Source organism: Periplaneta americana, chromosome 2 (assembly GCF_040183065.1).
Source record: "Periplaneta americana isolate PAMFEO1 chromosome 2, P.americana_PAMFEO1_priV1, whole genome shotgun sequence".
Taxonomy (NCBI): Eukaryota; Metazoa; Arthropoda; class Insecta; order Blattodea; family Blattidae; genus Periplaneta; species Periplaneta americana.
The window spans coordinates 33,766,633-33,791,052 of record NC_091118.1 but is presented as its reverse complement, the minus strand read 5'-3'; the positions used below and the strand labels follow the sequence as shown (position 1 = coordinate 33,791,052).

Genomic DNA, 24,420 nt, shown 5'->3' with positions numbered 1-24,420 from the left:
AGCAGAGGTGGACGATCATCCAACCAGAATGGAGGTATCGTGTGGTTAGCACGATGATCCCCCCAGCCGTTATAGCTGGCTTTCGCTACCTATCGTAGCTCCCCAACTGTATCACGATGCTGGGTAGGCACCGGTCCCATACACTGGCTGAAATTTCATGATAAAATTTCTTCCCCCATGAGGACTCGAACCAGCGCGCATTCCGTCACGCGAGTCCTAGGCAGGATGCGTTAGATCACTATGCCACGGCGTGGGACAGGCGATGCATCTGGATTAAAAAAAAATACTAAAATTGATCTCGCAATAATTATTGTAGTGATATTTGATATTTTACTTAATTCCATTAAAATTTGAGGTTATTCACAAAGCTATTTTAATGCACAGAATAAAGATCTCCTGTAACCCTTCTAATATGCTATAATCCTTAAACAAATGTGTATCATTGCCGTGAGTGGAGGTGTAAAGTATTACAAATGTTGTATATCGCAAAGTTGAATTTCAGCGCTATCTGCTGTTACGTAAAGTTTACTAGCAATGCTGCCAACCGCCGCAAACAAATCCAACATATGGGAGTGGAGCGAAAAGAGATAGGGTGTCAGAAGTTATTGCCTGCCAGGCATTGGTTGTGAAGTAATGATTCAGTTAACGATGTTGAATGTTAAACGCTAAGGTGTCATTTCTTCCCATATTTTTTGGGGAGGCTGATGGTTTGTTGTGAGACCTTGACTCGGATTTGGAAGGTAAGACCTTCAGTCTACATTTCTTATCTGTAGGAATGTCTTCACGTTATCTTTCTCTGAATGATTTTCTTATTTAGGTTACATTTCGTATGAGTGATTAAAGATTTTACAATGCTTGTAAAAATTAGGTTCAAATGTGTGTCAAATATTGCTAATTTTCGCTTCAGAAAATTACATTTTTAATGTATAGGTGCAGTAATAAGAAATCTGTTTCGTAACCATACAAGGAAGTGGGTGTGTAATTGTCTCGTGCTTAATTTTCTTGGAGGATGCTGGAATTATGGTTTTCTACAATGTAGTTAATAACAACGGTAAATATTTTGTATTTCTATACGTATGATTTCATGTGAAAATATTTGGTAAGCATAAGTACAGTGACATGAAGATGGTGAAGGTTGGTTTGTACTTAAATGTCAATTAAGAAACTGACACTTTTTCGTTCAGTGCCTAGATTTGTATAAACATTAAGTGTTATATTAGACGTGCTAGTGCAGGAAGAAGTCTTTTTACTAAACATTCTGACTGGGTTATAATGTCATGCTTTCTTTCTTATTATAAGACCTAGCTTTATAGGCCTAACTTATCCTATTTAATGTGGAAAAATGTTGTCAGATCTTTGGATTAGCCAACAATATTTAGACCGTGTAACGAGGATAAAATGTTTCCGTCGTAATAAAATAATTGATACTTTTAATCCTTTTAACTCGATACTCGTAACTTGTCTTATACAAATGCTACTTGTCAAACTTAACAAATTTAAATGAAAATCGTGTATTTGAAAGAAATTTCCCCCCCCCCCCGTGAAGTTCGCTCCCGAAATTCCGATCATTCATAATTTCATAACTACGTATTACAATTTTAATGATTAGGCTATGCTTTATGAAAATGTATATTTCTTGAACTGCTATAGAGTGGCTTAAGAAATTTTTATTTTTTTTTTTTTAGATTAGGATTCTTTGCTATAATAAGTAGGTACTAATGGGAATATGTGATGCAGCTCATAAATAAAAACCTAATTTTAGTAGCCTATTGTGAGTTAGAGCAGACTGGAAGGTCCGGAGTTCGATCCCAGGTGGCGACAGGATTTTTTCTCGTTGCCAAACTTTCAGAACGGCCCCGAGGTTCACTCAGCCTCCTATAAAAATGAGTACCGGGTCTTTCCCGTGGGTAAAAGGCGGTCAGAGCGTGGTGCCGACCACACCACCTCATTCTAGTGCCGAGGTCATGGAAAGCATGGGGCTCTACCTCCGTGCCCCCCAAGTGCCTTCATGGCATGTTAAGGGGATACCTTTACCTTTTACCTTTTACTGTGAGTTAAGTTCGCTATTAACATCGATATGGGAATCTTTATTAACTTACAATGAGATCTCTGATTGTATGTATTGTATTCTTAGAATGTAGGGTTTCACGGCCGGCGTTGATAGGATGGGTACCGGTATTGTATTAGCAAGAAATGAGATCTGTGATGGGGTTGTATTAAAAAAGAATCAGATCTGTGATGAGGGTTGTATTAGCAAAGATTCCTTATAATTTGTAAGCAAAGGTGAAACAATGTTTGTAGTATGTGGATAGCAATTTTGAAGGCTATGTTAATATCTGTAGTGCAAAAGTTGCCAAATTAGCAAGTTCTTGTTTATCAGCTTCAGATGCGTTGTTGAAAGGATATTTTCTCAAATGACTTTGAAGTGGACAGAAACAAGTGTTACTTTGACATACTTAAGGCAGAGTTGCTGATAGCAATCAAATTTTCGGCAATTCTCCAGAAAAACTACACTGAAGGAACAATTATTTTTGCTGCACTGACTTCTATGAAATGTATATAGTGATAGACACGTGGTTTAGTTTGCAGCCACAAATACTTACTTACTTACTTACTTACAATTGGCTTTTAAGGAACCTGTAGGTTCATTGCCGCCCTCACAAAAGCCCGCCATCAGTCCCTATCCTGTGCAAGATTAATCCAGCCACAAATACTTACAAGAAAAATCATTTCATACTTAATCTGTGTATACTAATGCATTGTTGTAACCTCCTCACCATTTGTTACCAGTATATCATTCGAGAGGTCCAGGACGCAATACTAGGGAAACTGACAATTTCCCTAGTAATTCTTCTGGAACTCTCGCATGTTACGTTGGTAATAGAGGGGTAAGGGAGATTCTACAGAAGAACTACACTAAAGGAGGCACATCTCCCTTTCCCCCTCTACTAATTACCAACATAACATGCTAAATGTCCAGGATGATTATTAAACAAAGGTCTTTTTTCCTAGTATTGCTTCCTGGACCTCTCGTGTGTTATGTTGGTAACAAATAGATGTTTGGGGGTTTACAACAGTGCATTACAGAGTGAACTGTAAATAATGTCATTAATTTCAGAGAGTTATTCTTCGAGATATTTCAAACAAAAAATCGAATGTAATTTTACTCGTTTTTTGCTTCGTTTTCGAGATAAAAAATGTTTTATATGAAATATTTTATAGCATATTTTGGGAAAGCCATTGATTTAATTCCCAATATGGTCAGTCAATTTAAGAGAGCAGTGTATTATGATAGTAAATGATTGAACAAATTTTAGTTTTGTCCTTTAAATATGCAGAAATTTGATCCGAAGAAATGTAACATTGTAAAATTCCTTTGCAGAATGAAAAGTTACATTTGTTCAGATCAAATTTCTCCACACTTAAAGGACAAAACTAAAATTCTTTCAATAATGTATTACGTATTATAATACACTGTCTCTTAGATTGATTGAACATGTCGGGAATTAAATCAATGGCTTTTGTAAACATGCTATGAGGTGTTTAATATAATTTTTTTTTCTCGAAAAGGAAGCAAAACGAACAAAATTGTATTAAACTTTTTTGTTTGAAATATCTCAAAGAATAACCCCCTGAAATTAATGACATTATTTGTTGTTCACTTTGTATATAGGTAAGACTCAAACGATTTTTACGTCGAAAGTATTTGTGATTGCTAATTAAAACCAGTGAAGTCTAATTAGTGAAATATGTTGCTAGTCAGTGGCTAATAGTCAGTGATGTATGCAATGGAGAAGGAAAGGAACTGGCCACCCTACCCCATTGTCTCCTGGTTTAGTTGCCTCAAGAGTAATTCCTTATTGATGTCACTTATGAGGTTCTAGACTGTCTTCAGGCAGTTGACTAAACAACAACTAAAATCATAACATTTCACAGAAGTAAAAAAAAAAAAAAATAAGAAAAACATAGGCTATTCTGCCTCCTTCAAGTTTAGTTTTTATGGAGAATTACTAATTTTTATACTATGTCTCGCATTAATTTTAATTGATTAAGAAATTGAAAGTAGTCTAGAACCGACAAATAAAAATAGATCAGATAGAGAGGGGCTAACCCACACAAAAACAGAAATTGCAGTTTTCAGGCATAAGCATTTTATTTTCTCATTTCCCAAAGTTAGCTGAACGATCTCTATCAAGGCTTAAGTGTCTTTGTTTTCAATGTTATTAAACATGTTACCATTATACCATTCATCTTTATCATCCCAACACAAGGCTGGTAAGTTTAATTTACTAACTTTGCAAAATAATCCTTCATAATATGTATTTTTCCTTGATATTTTATATAGGCTTGCTAATGCTTTTGTAAAAAGCAGAAAAAGAAAAGTAGGGGGCTTAATAGAATCCACATAATTTCACTTTAGGGTAATTCCATAATTATGTCAACCAAATTGCCATTTTCTCAAAGTGGCTCTAGACAATTCTTGAATGCTATACCAGAGACTTTAATGTCTATATTTTATGAAATCAAAGATAATTGGCCGTATTTTTGCATAAATCATATGCTGGCAGCACTGTGAACTGAAGATGTTTGGAAGTGAAGACATATGACAAGGACGATACACTTCATGTAAAATTCCTTCGGCATGAGAGGAAGTCCAAGAAATTCTTTTCGCCTGCTATTGGTGATGAGGCTGATATTGACAAAGACCAGGTTATAAAAATTCTACCAGAGCCACAATTTGATAATAGGCTTAAACTAAATTTTCAACATATGTAGTTTGATAATGATGTTCTTTAATTTGCAAATGCATGTAATTTTGTAAATCATATTTGGAATATGTAGTGTCTGTCACGAGAATAGGGCTTAATATATACTTCATAAATGTTTCAAATGAAAAGCTATCTGTAGCATATTAAGGAAGGATATTCTACCTACCTATGATTATAGTACTAACAAAAGAAGTTGCTAATATTGGAAGATATAGTACATTGTTGGACTTCCCTTTAATTTGTGTTCCTTTTTCTGTCGTGTCTGTCACAACATTACTTGTACTTAGATATCTGTAATAAATAGAGATTGATACTTGCTCCTTACATGAAAGTGTAGATGTGTACATGCACCTTGTATCTGATATAGTTTAAAAGTCTGCTAATGTTATGTTGAAGTAGAAATAAATCTTTATATTTTTGTAGAGAGTCATTTGTCGTGTCTGTCACAAATGGAATTACCCTTTAGGCAATCTGTATACTTTTACACAAGAGACTGGCATTGTTTTACATTATAGGCCTATTTACATCCACATCTCCGCAATTTAACTTGCACTATAGGCCAGTAGTGTCAGAGTTGTAAGCTCCGAAACCGGTTGTGGTGCTAGAGACGTCCAGTCAGAGCATGAACGTGCTTATGTCTGTGGAAGCACCGGAGCACGCAACGAGTTATAGTGGAGCGCTCCGCTCTGTTGAGGCTGTGTCTGACAACGCTGCTATAGGCTAAAGAAGACATATTAATAGCAGTTTTAATTTGTTGACATTAAGTAAACATGTCCATTAGGCTACTTGTAATCAGAAAGTTGTACATTTTAGTATAGTTAATTTACAAATCGGTTAAGTATTATTCTAATCTGCCAGTTTATTACATTTTTTATCATCTCACTTGATAGGCTGCCAAACTGATGAATCATGACCTTTGTGGTTATAAATGACATTGAACTTCTGTAATAGAGATACATGGTCTGAGTAAAGAGTATTGAATATTGTTCATAATCGGACTGTGGAAGTTTATGCAAGTGCATGTTTTTATTGTATGTGCTCATATATTTAAAAACTTTGTAAAGTAATATCTTTGCTGATCATGTCTTGTAAGGTTCAAATAAAGCTAGGTTTAGTTTGCACAATTAGCATATTTTTTAGGTATTTTTGCCATAAATGCATATTTCATTTCATTTTGCGTATTTAAGGCCCCATATTGAACATTTTTGTTGTTTTCTGAGTTTTTACTTTCTGGAAATTCTTGGAGGAACCGTTATCTCATTATTTATTGTTAATCCTTTTTTAACAACAAAGTACTATGTGGAAACATAGTTGGCCAGTTTCATGAACATCTGTTGAAGCTTAACAGTCTGTTAGGGCCATTTTAACAGGAGATTTAATGGAATGTCCGTTTCTTCAACATACATTAGGACTATAAGAATAAGTTCATCCCTAAGATTGATTGGCAGAAGAGAAAAAATTGAATCACCTCCCAAGATTTCCTGATGTTAGATTTTTTCTAATGGGGTTATTTGAAGACTAGTGTCTATCGAAACAGTAAGATGACCTACAAGAGTTGAAGGAAAGGATCAACTATGAGATGCAACAGATGAGCAGAACAACGTTGCTGAAAGTGTTAGTTTCCAAGATAGACTAATATAATGCATAAAATTTACTCTGTCACACGTTAAAAGTGTTAAAATTTTTAAAAAGGTACGTCATAGCATACAGACAGCCAACCCCCACCATAGGAGCAACACACCCCCACCCCTACCATCGACAACTGCACATCACAGAGCCAAAATCAGCAGTGGTTCAAGAGACACTGAAGACGACGACAAATAGCGTCGAAACGGGCCGTCTGTCGAAGGTAAATACCTTTTTAACAATTTTAACACTTTTAACGTGTGACAGAGTAAATTTTATGTTTTTAACAAAGTGTTAACGAGAACTTTAATCAATAATATAATGCATTGCTTGGCTGAGAGTGAAGGTAAATTTTAACAATGTTTATGATTTCATACATTTTAAGACCTGGAGAATGTAAAATAAAAAAAAAATGTGCATTCAGTCCTAGAAAACTTTCCCAGTGTTTTTGTCGCCCAACAAGTGGCAGATCTCCCTTGCTACCACCACTGCCTACATTTGCGAATTCACGGTGCTTTGCTGCATTGGGTCTAAATATAAAAATGAAAAAAAAAAAAAATAGTAAGTGCAGTGAGACGTAGTAAACTTTTCCAGTGTTTTTCTTGCCCAATGTATTAATAATATTCGGTGCTTACCCTCCTCACAATAACTGCTGGAAGTGTTGCCCTTCACATCGTCTTAAGAAACTGTCTACAGATCAGTTCTTCTGCACTAATAGAACTAATTTCTGTTCGAATGGTTTCAAGTTCCTTCAGCATATGAAGATTAGTTGCATACACTTCATTTTCAGTGTTCCTCACAAATAAAAATCGCATGGGGAACAAGTAGGTCATAACTCATAACACTTTGCTATAATAATAATAATTCTATCAGTGGCGTATACTGGTTAAAGGGTTTGGGCTACCGCTGACCCTATTATTACCCAAAATATATCTAACAATTACTTTAATTTTAATTACTATGGTAAAACTAATAATACAAAATTATTACATTATGTTATATTATAAACTTTTTCTTTTGTAATTTCCTTTGGCTACCGCCGGTAGCCCGCAAAATACGCCCCTGAATTCTATAGCCAAATTTATGAATGTTATTAATGTAACATAGTACATACGTGTCCGCTGAGTTAGCTCTGTGGTAGCACAGATTAGCTGGCCCGGGTTCAATTCCCAGCAGGATTGGAAATTTTCGTGTAAAATTTCTACCTCGGTACTAGGAGGGGTAACAGTGCACAACATCTAATCACTAGATTGTGCACCAATACGCCTGGGTTAAATCCCAAATCTCTTCGCAGTGCATATGAAGAGAAGACATATCACTGTTGATAGTGATTCATCCGTTGGACAGGGACCTTAAGCCTAGTGGGCCCCCTTGGTGATATTCGACAGGAGTAGGCTATGTGTCAGCACCGGGTTTCCCCTTCTTCCTTCCTCATCATCATCCTCACCCATTTTCTACACACTGCACTTACACGAACACCTACACATGACATAACTTTCCACACAAATACACATCATGCATAGGTAGCCTGCCAAAATGGTGTGCAACTTGAAAATGGATTACAATCCTGCCATCAAGGAAGTGAAGTGGATAGGCATTGAATACACAGACACGTAGTACATAAGTTGAAGTGCCATGAGCTCACAGAAACAAGCTGCGGTTGTAGTGGAGTGGGGGAGGGGATTTGCCACTAGTCAGCTGACCCCTAGGAAGGTCGTAATGGATTTCGTGGTGGACAAGGCAGACTTTGCAGAGGGTTTTCTTGGGGTACTCCTGTTTTCCTTTGTCATTCCACTAACACTTACCTCCTTCCCCTCCTTTAATCTAATTATCATTATATAGTGTAACACTATAATAGTTTTTTATTTTCCCTGGCAGAGTTAAGGTCATCAAGCCCTCTCTTCCACTCAACCAGGATCAAATCACATACAAAAAAAAAATACATACCAGTATACAAATATTAACTTAAAAATAATAATAAACATAATTAAGTAAAAAAGAGAGATTCAATACATATACGCAATCAATATTAACTTTAAAATAATAATAATAAAAAAATATATAATAAAAAAAAGAGACTGAATACATAATCACAAACAGGTAAATACATCTAGTATACAGTATTAACTTAAAAAAAAAAAGAATTGATACATATGAATATAATCTCACAACTAAAGGAATAGTAGAATTAGTATGATCAGCACAGCACGTGTTACATTGAGACAATGACAATTACCTGGATATAGGTGTTAATGGAAAAATAAAGTAATGACTGTGTAAAATAATAATAATAATAATAATAATAATAATAAATAAAAATGATACCTAAGAAACTATTTCTTTGCATTTAAAATATATCCAAACAACCTAATTTTAAACAACTGAGGACTAAGACTACCCCTGATTTCGAGCGGCAGCGAATTCCATGAGCGGGCCATGGCTATTGAGAAAGAACAGAGATGTCTGATGACGTGATATTGATAGCAACAGATTGTGCTGTGAACGTGTATTTCGATTATGAAATACATGTTTTGGTTTACCGTACATATTATACATTAATACTTTAGCAACTCTCATCAGTTTTCTCTGTGATACTCATACCAGTAAATGTAATGTGTGAATTTAGAAATGATATTGAATATTTACTATATTCTCGTTGTTCTTAATTGAAGACCTCCCTGAATTAAGACTATGGGTCTGTGAAATTTATAACTTCTACATTTTTACACCAATTAATCTTAAACTTTTACCACATATTTCTTACAATGTGGACATGCAATACACAAATTTTTCACTTCGATATTCCAATTAGTTTACTTAAAATTAATTTTTGTTTTCTTTTTTTAATACTGAATTATAATTGTTTCAAATTTCAAACTTTACACAATTTTTCTTTAAATTTATATTTAATTTATTCTTGATATATGTATGTAAAATGTGACACATGCTTTTCATATTTTTCCAATTCTTGAGAAAAAATATTTACCCTTTTAGCTGATAATTTTTAAATTTTTTAAAACTTATCACATCCTCAACACGTGGTGATTTGAATACTTTCAATAGCAGAGAAAAACTCATGTGTCAGTTTACGTCACATGCTTTTGTGGACTTCTGTGCAAAATTTCACTGAGATTGGAGAAAAATTGTATTCATTACAGTATTTTGAATGTTACAAAATGTTGAAAATTGGGAAATCGAGAAAACAAATATCGAAGTGCAGCATGTAGGCTATTTGATGTAATATACTATCGATATCCTTCCTTCCTATACAGGGCTACCACACACATTTTCCTCCTACATAACAGCACGAAATATGAACTGAATGAAAAGTAAAATTAGTTAGAATGACAGTTGAATGTCAGTTTAAAGGGCTGCAGCTTCAAGCACGCTGTGGTCCTTTAAATTCGTCCCGAGGAATTTTAAGTTGTCATAGGGCCAAAGTAAGCACAGATTTAGAAAACTGAAACATTATTTTATTTTTTTAGAGTTAAATTTACATTTTAATTTTTTTTTCGTTATTTTCACCGATCCATAGGCCTTAATCAACATAGGGGAAGATATAGCACGTTATATGACAGTAAATATTTTAATAGCTCCTGTGGGCATAAAAAATCAAACTCAAAGCATAAGATTGTTAGGGTCAAATTAAAGAGGTACCTAATTTCTCAAGCCTTCTATTCTGTAGATGAATTTGACATTCAACAACGCAGCGTGAATATTTCTGTCTTGTATTAAGTATCAATACCAAACCCTCGTATTGTACATATTAGTATATTCGAAAATCTTTAACCCTTTTGTATAATTATATTTAAACCAGACTGTCACTATGAATTAAGACTTCGTAGTACCATTAACATTTATTTTTACATGTTCCATATTTTAGCTGTGAAGTGATATATGAATACCATGGAATGTAAATAAATACAATACAGTAGCAGCCATTTTTACGTGGAAACGCATATATGCACGTAAACAACTTTTGATTAATGACAATGATAAAACATGTGGAAAGCACATGCATAATAGTTCGTTCCACATTCATCATAAAAAGTGACATGATAACATTTTAACCTTACGTAGTGACCCTTACTGGTCGCCTGTTGTAAACAAGAAAACTGAAAAACAGAGAGTACTGGTTCCAACTCTTTTCTTACAACTGAATCATTGATTTTTCCTAGGGATTTTGTCTTTAATTTAACTCCTCTCACACGGAATCCCCTGAGATAAATCGTTCTTTTCTTTAATTTCGAAAAAAATATGAAGAGTTCGCGGGAAAAAGATGAATGTCGCAGTTTTCTTAAGGTTGATGTCATTATCTAATTCAGTGGAGCACTGCGAAATTCAATGTTGTTCTTATGAAAAATGGTAAAAAGTAGAATTATCACCACGAATACAGTAATCCTTTCCTTTATTTTCTATAGAAACAGCACCACATCCCGCAGTTATAGACTCAATTAGATCATTATCTAATCCTTAACAGAAATGTGACATTCATCGTTTTTCCCCGCGAACTCTTCATATATTAGAAATGGCGGTATTTGTCTTGAAGAATAGGAAGGTTCTTTCTTCTCTACAGAGCTTAAAACATTGGATACTTTTAAGTTTATGACATGGTGAAATATTCCAAAAAGTTTGCATGCACTGAACACTATGAAAATCTTCGTATTTAAAATGCCAAGGACTGCATATAGGGTTTCAAATAGATTGACAAAATAAATTTTAAACAAAATTATCTTATCTTCATTTTACATCTTGATTACACTACTTTTAATACTATATCACTTCGGAAAACGTATTATTAGACTTTCTTGTGTTAAATGTTACATTACCTTGTTAACATGTTTCAGCCTGTTACTGGTCATCTTCAGATCTGGTTGTTGTTGGTCTTGGCGCCTTTTGTTTGTCTTTCCTGTGAGGGTGTGTTTGTGTAGTGTAATGTAGTGTAGTATCTTCACTTGTAGAAAAAATCTTTTCATGATCAGAAAACCCCAGTGATTCCTGAACTAGATGTTCCTCGATTGCCCCCACTGCTAGTGCATTGAGGCGATCTTGTCCCATGGAATTTTAAAATATCTTGATGTGCTTCAGTGTTGAAAAAATTCCCCAGCTTTCGCCATTGACATCTCTGTTGTTGCTGCACTCTTTAAGAGCTTTATTACTTAGAAAAAGTATCTTCCAAATTATTCCTAATAAACAATATTGTGACAGCGCTTTGTGCTTGGCGAAACTCTTTCCTCATGCATAGAAGTCCAAATTCGGTATGAAGGCGATTTGCATTCATCATTGGGTACGCTATTTCCTTGGAGCTAGCTTAAACTTCATTCTTGGGGACTGTGTATAGAAAACCGTGAATAATAATTCTCCTCAGAATAATATCAACATCTACCATCGCACTGATAATCTTATGGTGCGAGTCTAAAATCTGCTTTCATTTTTTCACAGCAAAGACTTGATATTACGTAAAAAACTTTGTATTTTCATATTATTATTATGATGTACAGAAGTATTATACATATGATATTTACGTGCAGGAATTCTGCGTTACCATTTGAAATCGAGGGGTAGAACTTAAACTGAGAAGGATTCAATCCAGCATCGGAACTGGAATCCGGTGTGGCTTAGTGAATAAAGCGTCAGCACGTAGAGCTGAAAATCCGGGTTCGAGTCCCGGTGCCGAAGAGAATTTTTCTCTGTTCTACCCATCCTTCATTCCAATCTTCAACAGAAGAAATTCTCTTCAAAATATGTGACTGGTTCTCAGTCAATAAATTAGTATTAAATTGTAACAAAACTAACATAATTCAATTTAAATCCTGTCCAAATTCAACGTAGCAAATTTCTAGCGCAATAATTAACAATAGATCCCTATTAGAAACAACAACAACCAAATTTCTTGGCTTAAAAATCGATAATGTGTTAAATTGGAAAAATCGTATTAAAGAAATTACCCCCAAACTAAATTCAGCTTGTTTTGCTATTAGATCTATGCAAAAGATAGTAAATATCAATACCTTAAAAACAATATACTTTGCATACTTCCACTCGGTAATGAGTTTTGGAATAATATTCTGGGGAAATTCCACAGATAGTAACAATATATTTCTATTACAAAAAAGAGTAATTAGAATAATAGTAGGTGCCAAATCTAGGGAATCGTGTAGGACTATTTTCAAAAAACTACAAATAATGCCCATGGCTTGTCAGTATATCTTTTCATTAATAGTCTTCCTCGTATGTAATCGTGAAAACTTTGTAACTAATTCAGCAGTTCATAGCATAAATACACGTCAAAAATGACTTTCATACTCCATTGGCAAGTCTATCGTGCTATCAAAAAGGAGTGCGTTATATGGCAGTAAAAATTTTTAATAGCCTCCCTATCGATATAAAAAATGAAACTCAAAACATAAAATTATTTAGGGCCAAATTAAAGAAGTACCTAATTTCTCACGCCTTCTATTCTGTAGGTGAATTCATGACATTCAATAACACTTCATGAAATTGATACTAAAACTATGTGTTGTACTAGTAGACTATATTGTAAATCTCGTCTGTATATATTTCATCTAGACTGTGACTATAAATTAAGATTTTATAATAGTATTAAGTGTTTTGACTTGTTCCATATTCTAGCTGTAAGCATGTATGAATACCATGGAATGTTAATAAATACAATACAATCCTTCATCAATTTGAATTTTCAGATTATGTATATTCAAAAGCTAAAGATTAAATTTAATATCGCTGTCAATTCGTTCATTCGTTTGTTCATTCATTCATTCATTCATTCATTCATTCATTCATTCATTCATTCATTCATTCATTCATTCATTCAGTGTTCTGCCCAAGAGCAGGTCTTTCACTACAAACTCAGCTTTCTCCAATCTTTCCTATTTTCTGCCTTCCTCCTATGTCTCCTCATATGATCCATATATCTTAAATGTCTATCATCTGATATCTTCTTCTACCCCGAACTCTTCTCCCGTTCACCATTCCTTCCAGTGCATCCTTCAATAGGCAGTTTCTTCTCAGCCAGTGACCCAACCAATTCCTTTTCCTCTTCCTGATCAGTTTCAGCATCATTCTTTCTTCACCCACTCTTCCGAACACAACTTCATTTCTTATTCTGTCTGTCCAATTCACACGTTCCATTCTCTATATCCACATTTCAAATGTTTCTATTCGCTTCTCTCCACTTCGTCGTAATGTGCATGTTTCTGCCCCATATAATGCAACACTCCATACAAAGCACTTCGCTAGTCTCTTCCTTATTTCTTTATCCAGAGGTCCACAGAAACAGCTCCTTTTTCTATTAAAAGCTTTCTTGGCCATTGCTATCCTCCTTTTGACTTCTTGGCAGCAGCTCATGTTACTGCTTGTAGTACACTCCAAGTATTTGAAGCTGTCCACTTCCTCTACTGCCTCAGTTAGAATTCGCAAGTGTATATTCTGTATTTTTCTTCCTTTGACCATGCTTTTCGTCTTATTTGCATTTATCTTCGTCCCATACTGCTCACAGTTGTCATTTAGTTCCATTAGCGTATTCTTTAATATCATCTCCTCTTCTGCTAACAACGCATACCATCAGCAAATCTTATGCACTTTATTCTTCTTCCTCCTCCTACTATCACTCCTCCCATGTTTTGAAAACAGTTCTTTACTAAATCCTCCAAGTAGATGTTGAACATGTCACCTGTTACGAAGTAGTTATTTTCTGTTACGCATTCGCGGAATCTGGCGTTAAATATTTCACTCATTGTCAGTAGACTGTAATAAAACATGTAGACCATAACAAAACGTGCCAAATGTAGGCCTGCTGTACTGACATAACTTACAGGAAACTTATTTAAATAAATTATTTACTCAAAACACTCGAATGCATTCTAATCTAATGTCGACGAATGAGTATTCGGTGTTTATTTATTAATTAGATTTGTATGATACAGAGTTGGGCAGATAAAACCGGCCCGTGTTATGACATTGATAGGTACTAATGATTTGAAACAAACTTCAAATGGAATGAAAATAAAATGCATTTACCTTCATAATAAATGTTGGAAGTGCCCACCATCTGCATCTAGACACTTCTGTGCACGTTTTAACAGGTTCATGAAAACACGTGTCAATTCCTCATGGGTGATAAATTCATTAATTCGCGCCGTAAGTTGAGGAGTCCGGACAGAAGGAGTTCTGTTCCTTGTTACATTTTTTATGGATCCAGTTGAGGAGTCCGGACAGAAGGAGTTCTGTTCCTTGTTACATTTTTGATGGATCCAGTTGAGGAGTCCGGACAGAAGGAGTTCTGTTCCTTGTTACATTTTTGATGGATCCAGTTGAGTCCGGACAGAAGGAGTTCTGTTCCTTGTTACATTTTTTATGGATCCAGTTGAGGAGTCCGGACAGAAGGAGTTCTGTTCCTTGTTACATGTTTTATGGATCCAGTTGAGTCCGGACAGAAGGAGTTCTGTTCCTTGTTACATTTTTGATGGATCCAGTTGAGTCCGGACAGAAGGAGTTCTGCTCCTTGTTACATTTTTGATGGATCCAGTTGAGGAGTCCGGACAGAAGGAGTTCTGTTCCTTGTTACATGTTTTATGGATCCAGTTGAGTCCGGACAGAAGGAGTTCTGTTCCTTGTTACATTTTTTATGGATCCAGTCGTACGCCATTTTCGCACCAAATCTTGAATGCTGCTTTTCGCTGGTACTGAGCGGAGCGGATATTTGTCTCTGAATAATTGTTGTGTTTCCGTAATAGAGCTGGTCTGTACGTACGCCTCCACAATGAATATTCGCTCTGGTATTGAATAAATCATGCTTATTAAAAAAAAAAACAACTCTTTACTTGTTTTTAGAACGTCTGACTTTAAAAACAACTCTTTACTTGTGTTTAGAACGTCTGACTTTAAAAACAACTCTTTACTTGTGTTTAGAACGTCTGACTTTAAAAACAACTCTTTACATGTGTTTAGAACGTCTGACTTTAAAAACAACTCTTTACTTGTGTTTAGAACGTCTGACTTTTAAACAGCAACCAGAAGAGGTTATAAGCAACAATGGCGCAACAACAATGACAAAAAACACGCGGAAGATACAGTATAGCTAACATAATTACATTTTCAGGAAAAAAGAAAGAAAAGAAAACAATACCCTACATAATTTATTTTCCAAATCATATGACATGAGAGTCGACCTGGTTGGCAAGTTGGTATAGCGCTGGCCTTCTATGCCCAAGGATGCGGGTTCGATCCCGGGCCAGGTCGATGGCATTTAAGTGTGCTTAAATGCGACAGGCTCATGTCAGTAGATTTACTGGCATGTAAAAGAACTCCTGCGGGACAAAATTCCGGCACATCCGGCGACGCTGATATAACCTCTGCAGTTGCGAGCGTCGTTAAATAAAATATAACATTTTTTTTAACATATGAATGAGATGGGGCCGGTTTTATCTGCCCAATCCTGTACTTATGATTTATACTACAAACAGGCTTATAATAGCAGATCAGAATTCCATTGATCAAATTTACAATAATAGAAGCGAAAATTAGTGCTAAAATTATACACGTATAATTTGTTTTAATGAAAATAAATCTGCGGTGTTCGGGTAAAGGGGGTTGTCATTTTTTTATATACAAATGGAGTTTTGTTCCCCAGGTGAATACACAACTTAAATTCTACACGTGAATATGCCAAAAATAAATTAATACTAATATTTAATGTGTTTTATTTGTGTAGAAAATAATTTACAATAAAGGTCCTAAGTTTAATTTTAATTTATCTCAAAACTAATTTTTATGACTTACCTCCCTGTACCCAAACACCATCGAAATTTTATTCGTTATTGGTAATGGCATATTGAGTGTTTGTAGTTAATCCAGACTTTCAAGTGTCACCGCATAAAAAAAGTTGACAACTGTACTTCATTCCCTATTTTCCGTGATAGGCCTATTAATGTTTCTTAAACCCACACTGTGTAGGTTTATGCATTATTTGTACAGTACGATAATATGGTAAACACAAATCGATTTTTCACGCTGTTTGCTATAGGTAATGTACAATGGAACAATCGTGAAAAGGGAGATTATGTGGTAATGTCTTATTTATTGATGTTTGAGACGCACTTCTTTGTCCTCGAAATAGGCCTTAGAATTATTATAGAGTGCCTTTTATACAAAGAAGGTATGACCACATTCATCCTCTTTGTTCCTTCAAGTCTTTGTGAGTGAATTTTCAGGATTATTTGAAAGGTCAGTGAAATAATAATAATAATAATAATAATAATAATAATAATAATAATAATAATAATAAATCATATTTCTTTCTGCTTTTTTTGCAGGAAAAGTGCTTTAAATTTTATGGTGATTCTTATGCAGTATACTTACACTACAAAATAATATATACTATACCTTATACATTTATTATTATTATTATTATTATTATTATTATTATTATTATTATTATTATTATTATTATTATTATTTAACGATGCTGTATCAACTACTAGATTATTTAGCGTCGATGGTATTGATGATAGCGAGATGATATTCGGCGAGATGCCGAGGATTGGCCATAGAATACCTGACATTTGCCTTGGGCTGGGGGAAACCTCGGAAAAAACCAACCAAGTAATCAACACAAGCGGGAATCTAACTCGCGCCCGAGCGCAACTCTGAATCAGCAGGCAAGCACCTCAACCGACTGAGCTACGACGGTGGCTTACTACTACTACTACTACTACTACTACTGCTACTGCTACTACTACTACTACTACTACTACTACTGCTACTGCTGCTAAATTATTGTATGCAGCCACCGGCGTGGCTCAATCGGTTAAGGCGCTTGCCTACCGATCTGAAGTTTCGTTCGGGCGCGGGTTCGATCCCCGTTTGGGCTGGTTATCTAAGTTGGGTTTTTTCCGAGGTTTTCCCCAACCGTAAGGTGAATGCTAAGTAATCTATGGCGAATTCTCGGCCTCATCCCGCCAAATACCATCTCACTATCACCAGTCTCATCGACGCTAAATAACCTAGTAGTTGATACAGCGTCGTTAAATAACCAACTTAAAAATTATCGTATGCATGCACGCCTTATGATGTACTAAGAATAGATCATTTCATTACTAGTGTTGACAGAACTAAGTTAAATAAGTTAGTCTGTGCAGTTCGTTATGTCTAATTAATACGTTTCTAAAATACAGAGGTTCCTACCTATAAAGAGAACCAATATCGTCGAAACTGACTGCAAATATATGACTCAAGATTCGTTAATTTTGATTCATTTTTAAATTAAAGTTGTCATAAAAATTAAAAATTAAACTAATATAACTCACAGACAATTGAAAACCCCCTGGGGTGGTTAATTTCCCTCCCTGCTTACTAGGGAATTACAGATAATAAATAGTAAGTAGGTTATTTCCTTGCATTACCATATTATATCCGTATACAGTATATGATCGAGCTACATTGCTGGCCGCTACAACCTTTCTATTAACGCTGGAGAGTGTTTAGTATTTGTTTGCAACTCCTCTTGAGAAGTCACTGAATTACGCTTTCATTGAAGTGTTTTTGTAATGTGTTGAAAGATAACTGTACTACACTTCTGTTCAAGTGTGTGTACAATTCATATATAAAGACTATTATACTGTATTGTGCATGTTAATTTGTTGGAGTGCTTATTCCTTTTTTTTTTTTTTTTAATAAGTATAAGCCAAAAGAGCTATAAAAAGTGTTTGGAAATAGAATTACAGTAGAAATTCATTAATTCGGACTAACAGGGAAAAAATCTCGTCTGAATTAGTGAAAATCCGAATTATAGAGAATTTACTAGAACAGGATTATTTTGACAATTGAATATATGTAGGGAATATATGAAGAATGAAGTCCGAATTATCGCGAATTCCAAATTAATGAAGTCCGAATTATCGCGAATTCCGAATTAATGAAGACCGAATTATCGCGAATTCCAAATTAATGAAGTCCGAATTATCGCGAATTCCAAATTAATGAAGACCGAATTATCGCGAATTTCAAACTGATGAAGACCGAATTATCTCGAATTCCAAATTAATGAAGTCCGAAATATCGCGAATTCCAAATTAATGAAGTCCGAATTATCGCGAATTCCGAATTAGTGAAGTCCGAATTATCTCGAATTCCAAATTAATGAAGTCCGAATTATCGCGAATTCCGAATTAATGAATTCCAAATTATCGCGAATTCGAAATTAATGAAGACAAAATTATCGCGAATTCCAAATTAATGAAGACCGAATTATCGCGAATTCCAAATTGATGAAGACCGAATTATCTCGAATTCCAAATTAATGAAGACCGAATTATCGCGAATTCCAAATTCATAAAGACCGAATTATCTCGAATTCCAAATTAATGAAGTCCGAAATATCGCGAATTCCAAATTAATGAAGACCGAATTATCGCGAATTCCAAATTAATGAAGACCGAATTATCGCCAATTCGAAATTAATAAAGACCGAATTATCTCGAATTCCAAATTAATGAAGACCGAATTATCGCCAATTCCAAATTAATGAAGACCGAATTATCTCGAATTCCAAATTAATGAAGACCGAATTATCGCGAATTCCAAATTAATGAAGACCGAATTATCTCGAATTCTGAATTACTGAAGTCCGAATTAGCGGAGTTTCAATACATAAGTTTTAAATCTTCCCACGCTGACATCCTTCAGTTTTTATTTACAGTATCGAGAATCTGGAAAACAGGATTTAAAATAACCGTACTGTATTCCTCACATTAATCTTGAGAAGGATTTTGTGGTAGGAACATTTCCTCCAATATTTCAATTTTTTTTCCAATTAACTCATTGCATTTCTGTTGCATAATTTTATTTCTGCTGATCTTTTACAATTTATGTGATATATGCAATTACTTATATGGTTATATGGACCAGTATTTTAAGATACTGTTCTAAATTACATTTGAACTTTTAGTAAACCTGCAAAATGATATTTGGCTGGTAGATTTTAACACTGTGTGGGCTGTCGAGTATAGGATATACATACATACATACATACACACACATACATACATACATACATACATACATACATACATACATACATACATACAGTCCATACCTGTGGAGTAACGGTTAGCGCGTCTAGCCGCGAAACCAGGTGGCCTGGGTTCGATTCCCGGTCGGGGTTGAGGTTTTTTTCCGGGGTTTTCCCTCAACCCAATATGTGCAAAAATGCTGGGTAACTTTCGGTGTTGGACCCGGGACTCATTTCACCGGCATTATCACCTTCATCTCATTCAGACGCTAAATAACCAAGCTGTTGATAAAGAGACGTAAAATAACGTATACTAAAATAAAGAAAATACATACATACATAACGCATACACGCAGTTGCGCGCAGAAATGTTAATACGAATAATTTATTAAATAGCACAAAACTGGAATAAATATAAAACTGTGTTTTAAATTTATTTAACAACGCTGTACCAAATGCGTGGTTATCTAGAGTAGGTGGATTTATTGATAGCGAAGATGAGTCCCAGAAAATGCCATGGAATTACCTGAATTTCGCCTTATAATTGAAAAAATCTCAGCCATGTAATCGGTCCTAGCGGGATTCGAACCCATGCGCTCTGGATCTAAATATTCAGTGAGATCTTTTCAGTAAATTGAGGAATTATAAGAGCTTTGGTAGGAGACACTATTGCTGAAACATGGCATCTTCGTTTCGACTTTTCACATTGAAATACTGTACGTTTTGCGTATGTGACGTATGATATTTATTAAGTAAGATCCATATTTATAATGAGCTTTCCTCGAAAGGTGCCTAGGGCAGTTGCTTGTTCTTTTTTTTACGTCTTGCGTTCGAGTTCGCAGAGCACATGGGGGCTCACTTCTAAATCCAGCTCTGAATCCAGAGGAAATGAGTCATTACTTATTAACATTGTAAACAATGGAAATACCGTCGAAGTTCATAGCGTATTCAGGTCAGACCAGATTTTACTTCTTAGAATATTTTTTACTTATAATTTCCGAACGTCAACCATTCGAGCACTAATCGACGGATATTCATAAAAAGTATTACCGGTACGTCCGTTTCCTGATAGACAGACATTTTATTTCATGACGAATGAGCTGGCCGTGAGACAGGTTTTTCCCAGTAGTTTTGTTTCCCATTTCATCATTCTTATTTATCTATTATCATTTTATCGTCCTTGAATAGGTGTTTAGTTTGAAAAAAACGCTGTGGACGTGGTCAAATTATTATTATTATTATATGTTACATTTTTTACGTACATTCAACTAACGTAAACTTAACACACTATTTTATCAGTGATGGTGCTCTGAAACGTTGCTAATTTTCAATTTCGAGAGCATCAAACTGGGCAGCACTCTGAAGTGAGATGAGATTCATAAAACATTTTAAAATTAGATGACTTAATTTTTCGAACTGTCTTGCTTTCAAAAAACTTATTAGTCATCACGGATTTCTAGTTCCTTATTGTTTGCTATGTGCTATATATATGTTGTTCAAATATCTCTACGTTTCGTGTACAGTCTTAAGAAGAAGTTTTGTCGCACTTTGTTACGTCTCAGAAAGGAGGCATTGCTCAGACTAGGGTTCCCAGACATATTGGAAAAAAATACGGGACACTTATCAGTTATCACTGCGTATGTTTTTTTTAGTTTGTTATTTAACGACGCTGTATCAACTACTAGGTTATTTAGCGTCGATGAGATTGGTGATAGCGAGATGAGGCCGAGGATTCACCACAGATTACCTGACATTCACCTTACGGTTGGGAAAAATCTCTGAAAAAATCCAACCAGGTAATCAGTCCAAGCGGGGATCGAACCCGCACCCGAGTGCAACTTCAGACCAGCAGGCAAGCGCCTTAACTGGCTGAGCCACGCCGGTGGCTTTTGAGTATGTTTAATATGTGCACTCATCAAATATGTCAATCTTTGAAAGTGTGTGTGTAGTAAAGTTTACTACACAAACACTTAACTAAGGGTAAATATGATATGATATGATATATTCTTCACAGCACTTCTTTACATGTAATGGTGTACCTCACATTTCTGTATCCGGTGCCACCATTAACATATTATTACAATAACACATTATTTGCAGTACACGTCTACACACATACTCCCAGTTCCGCTATGTACGTTTTTTTATTACTTGGTCAATCTCCCTTTCAGTATTTCCCTACATTTCACTTGCTATTCTCTATTTGTTCATTAATCCTAATATATCTAATATTATATACTCCTGTCACACCCCCCTTTTCCTCTAACTACTATTCACTAAAATCTCAATTTCAATTTTTCTCTATAAATTATCATATTGAATTATTTGCCTATTTGTTTTTTGACCTTTTATTCAATTACTGTCCCCACATTCAAATGTTAGTACTAATTTTATGCTGACACTTGTTCATTTCTCTAAACCCTTTCTCACTATTTTCACTCATTTCTATTTGCGCTCACTTTCACTTTCACACTATTCTACTTACGCCTAATCCATTGTCACTATTCTCACTTCCTATAAATACTTATATTTTATTTTACACATCTGCTTATACACTTTCTCTCTCCCCTATACTTCTCGATCTTTTCCAGTTTCACTATACTTGCACTTTTTGATCACAACCCCACTTTTTTTTTTACACATATCAAATACCTCTGCTATATCCTCAAGTGTCGCAAGTTCTGACCTTTCTTTACTGTTCGTCTCTGCCTTATTTCTGTCTTTGTCTTTCTTTCTATTTATTTCTTCTTCTATTCTCTTTTATTTCCCCCCCCTCCACGCTTTCACTTTCACATACTAGATTTCCACTTACACTTGCACCCTTATTCTTCACACCACTTTCTTCCCTATCACTTCCTGACTCTTGGTTTTTCTTTTTATCACCCCTCGCCTTTTTTCTAGCACCCGTGTTGTTTGTTCCGTTATTGTCAGCATTCCTTCTGGAGTGCGCTAACCTTACCTCCATTGTATGGAGACTAGGAATCCGCTTACGTTGCACGATCACGTTACTGTTTTCTTCTCCTTGCTGCGCCAACATCTTTACAACTAAGGGTAAATAAACAAATAGTAAACAAAATTGTTAGGGAGCATATTTGCATTAAGTTTAAGCTTACTTTATGTAAGTTGCTTCAAATTATTTTTACTAAGTTATTACAGAAATAGCTACAAAATATACTACTCACGTGACAATATTCTTATAAATCAATCTACCTTGGCCTTGCAATATTTCTCTGAAGAATTAATTTCACTTAAAAACTGTTTATTTTTAGGAATCATGTATGAAAAGCAACACAGTCCTCACTGAAGAATGATTTTACAACAAGCATTGATTTTACTGTTTTTCCAGACAATTTATTTTTATCATCAGTCCATAGAGCATTCATGCGAAAGCATTTCGACACACGCATTTGTTCCAGGGATACACATAATGAACTCCGCCACCCTCTTCAAATTTCAGAGTTCTCCTTCAGTACTTTTAAAAGATTCACCCAGGCTTCATATAAATTTTAGGTGTTGCCATCACTCGCCTTGAGAAATTTATAACCCACAATAATATTGTTTCATAATAGCCCATCTACAATGCAATGATGAAGTGCAATGTTTGTAATTTGTAATGTAGAATAGACATTGTAACTTTTACATTTTTTCTCAGTTTAGAACTCTAAAATATGCGACGGAAAGCTGTTCCGAAGACTTTTCTCTTGACAACAGGACACATTAGCGAAAAACGGGAAACCCTACTTATAAAGTATCTATGCGACAAAACCTTTATCTAAGACTGTACATAGGATCGCCTTATTGAAATTCTTTAGGACTAAAACGCCTAAATGATCAATAAACATCTATAAATGCCTAAAAACTATGTTTGTGCTGAAAAGTGCCTTTTTTAGTATTTTGCCTATATTTATAATAACAATACTTGCACTAAAAATGCCCAAAAAACTACAAAAAAAGCTTTTAAAAAAATTCTTACGAACACTGGTCTGGAAAGTTCGTTCCATACTGGTCTTAGAAAGGTAAGAAGACGATTTTACCTAATTTCTTGGAACCGAAGTTCTTTCGGAAAGATCCATCTAACGTAAAAGTGATTGTAGGTTGTTCAGGTTAGGCAATAGATTACAAATTAGTTTTCGCGTCAGTGCATCCCCGTTATATGAAATGAAACTGGCCAATCAGCAATAAGTCTCTTTCACTGATAGAATTTGAGTCTTCAGTTGAGTAGAACTCAATATCAGCACCAGTTCTTTCTACTTACACAAATTCCACCCAAAATGGAATATTTGCTAAAATTAAAATTATTAATTGTTAATGTTATATAAACTCCTAAAAGTCCTGAATTGGTTCTTATAAAGTTCTAAATCTATCCTTTTTTTTTTAGCTCATAGAAATCCGTTCCCAGTCACTATAATCTGTAAAAAATTGCGATTTCTGTCTGTGTACTTGTTTATGAGTCAAGGGACCCCCCCCCCAAAAAAAAAGTTACGTGAGGACAGAATTTCCTGATACGTCACTAGAAACCCCCAGATCACTGAAGTTGTTTTCTGAGTAATATTACTAATCGAGGTAAATAGACGTTTCTGATATACTTTGTATTTGTAGATCTACCAGCTATGTAAAATTAACTTCCACTTACTCATTTCCTAGATGCGAAAGAGAACTAAACAAGTTTAAGATAAAATTGGACTATTTAACAAATTTGAACATGAACATGTTCACGTATAGCAAAAATAGAAGATGTGAAGTAATTGCTGAGGAAAAATTACTGTAACCTAAGTATAAACATAGAGTGATACATAAATTTGATTGGAATTGTTCTGACACAGGTTAAGCTGTATTTGTGTGCGTGCGTGCATGCATGTGTGTGTGTAGTTTTTTTTTAAGGAAAATGTGTTTCATTGCTATACTAATATTGATCATGCATTTTATGTCAAACATTGATTAACAAAGCAAGTAAATACATGGAGTTGTCTTCTTTTTTTTTTTCTCAGTTTATAT

General features: G+C 34.9%; 1 protein-coding gene across 4 annotated transcripts in view; it reads left to right on the top strand.

Annotated features, from left to right (window-relative positions):
- The window catches only part of Mgat4a (alpha-1,3-mannosyl-glycoprotein 4-beta-N-acetylglucosaminyltransferase a), a 112,664-nt gene that overhangs the window by 25,800 nt on the left and 62,444 nt on the right, over positions 1 to 24,420 (top strand). Inside the window, exon 1 of one of the 4 annotated variants that reach the window (XM_069814780.1) lies at positions 542 to 740. The exons of 2 other annotated variants lie outside the window; for them this stretch is intronic. Coding sequence is in view for 1 of the 2 variants with exons in the window: in XM_069814764.1 (XP_069670865.1) it covers positions 1,021 to 1,051 (31 nt within the window). In the remaining variant the exon portion in view is untranslated. Of the gene's footprint in view, positions 1 to 541; positions 741 to 786; positions 1,052 to 24,420 lie in introns of those variants that run through there. One more of the 4 variants, XM_069814764.1, reaches the window with a different exon arrangement.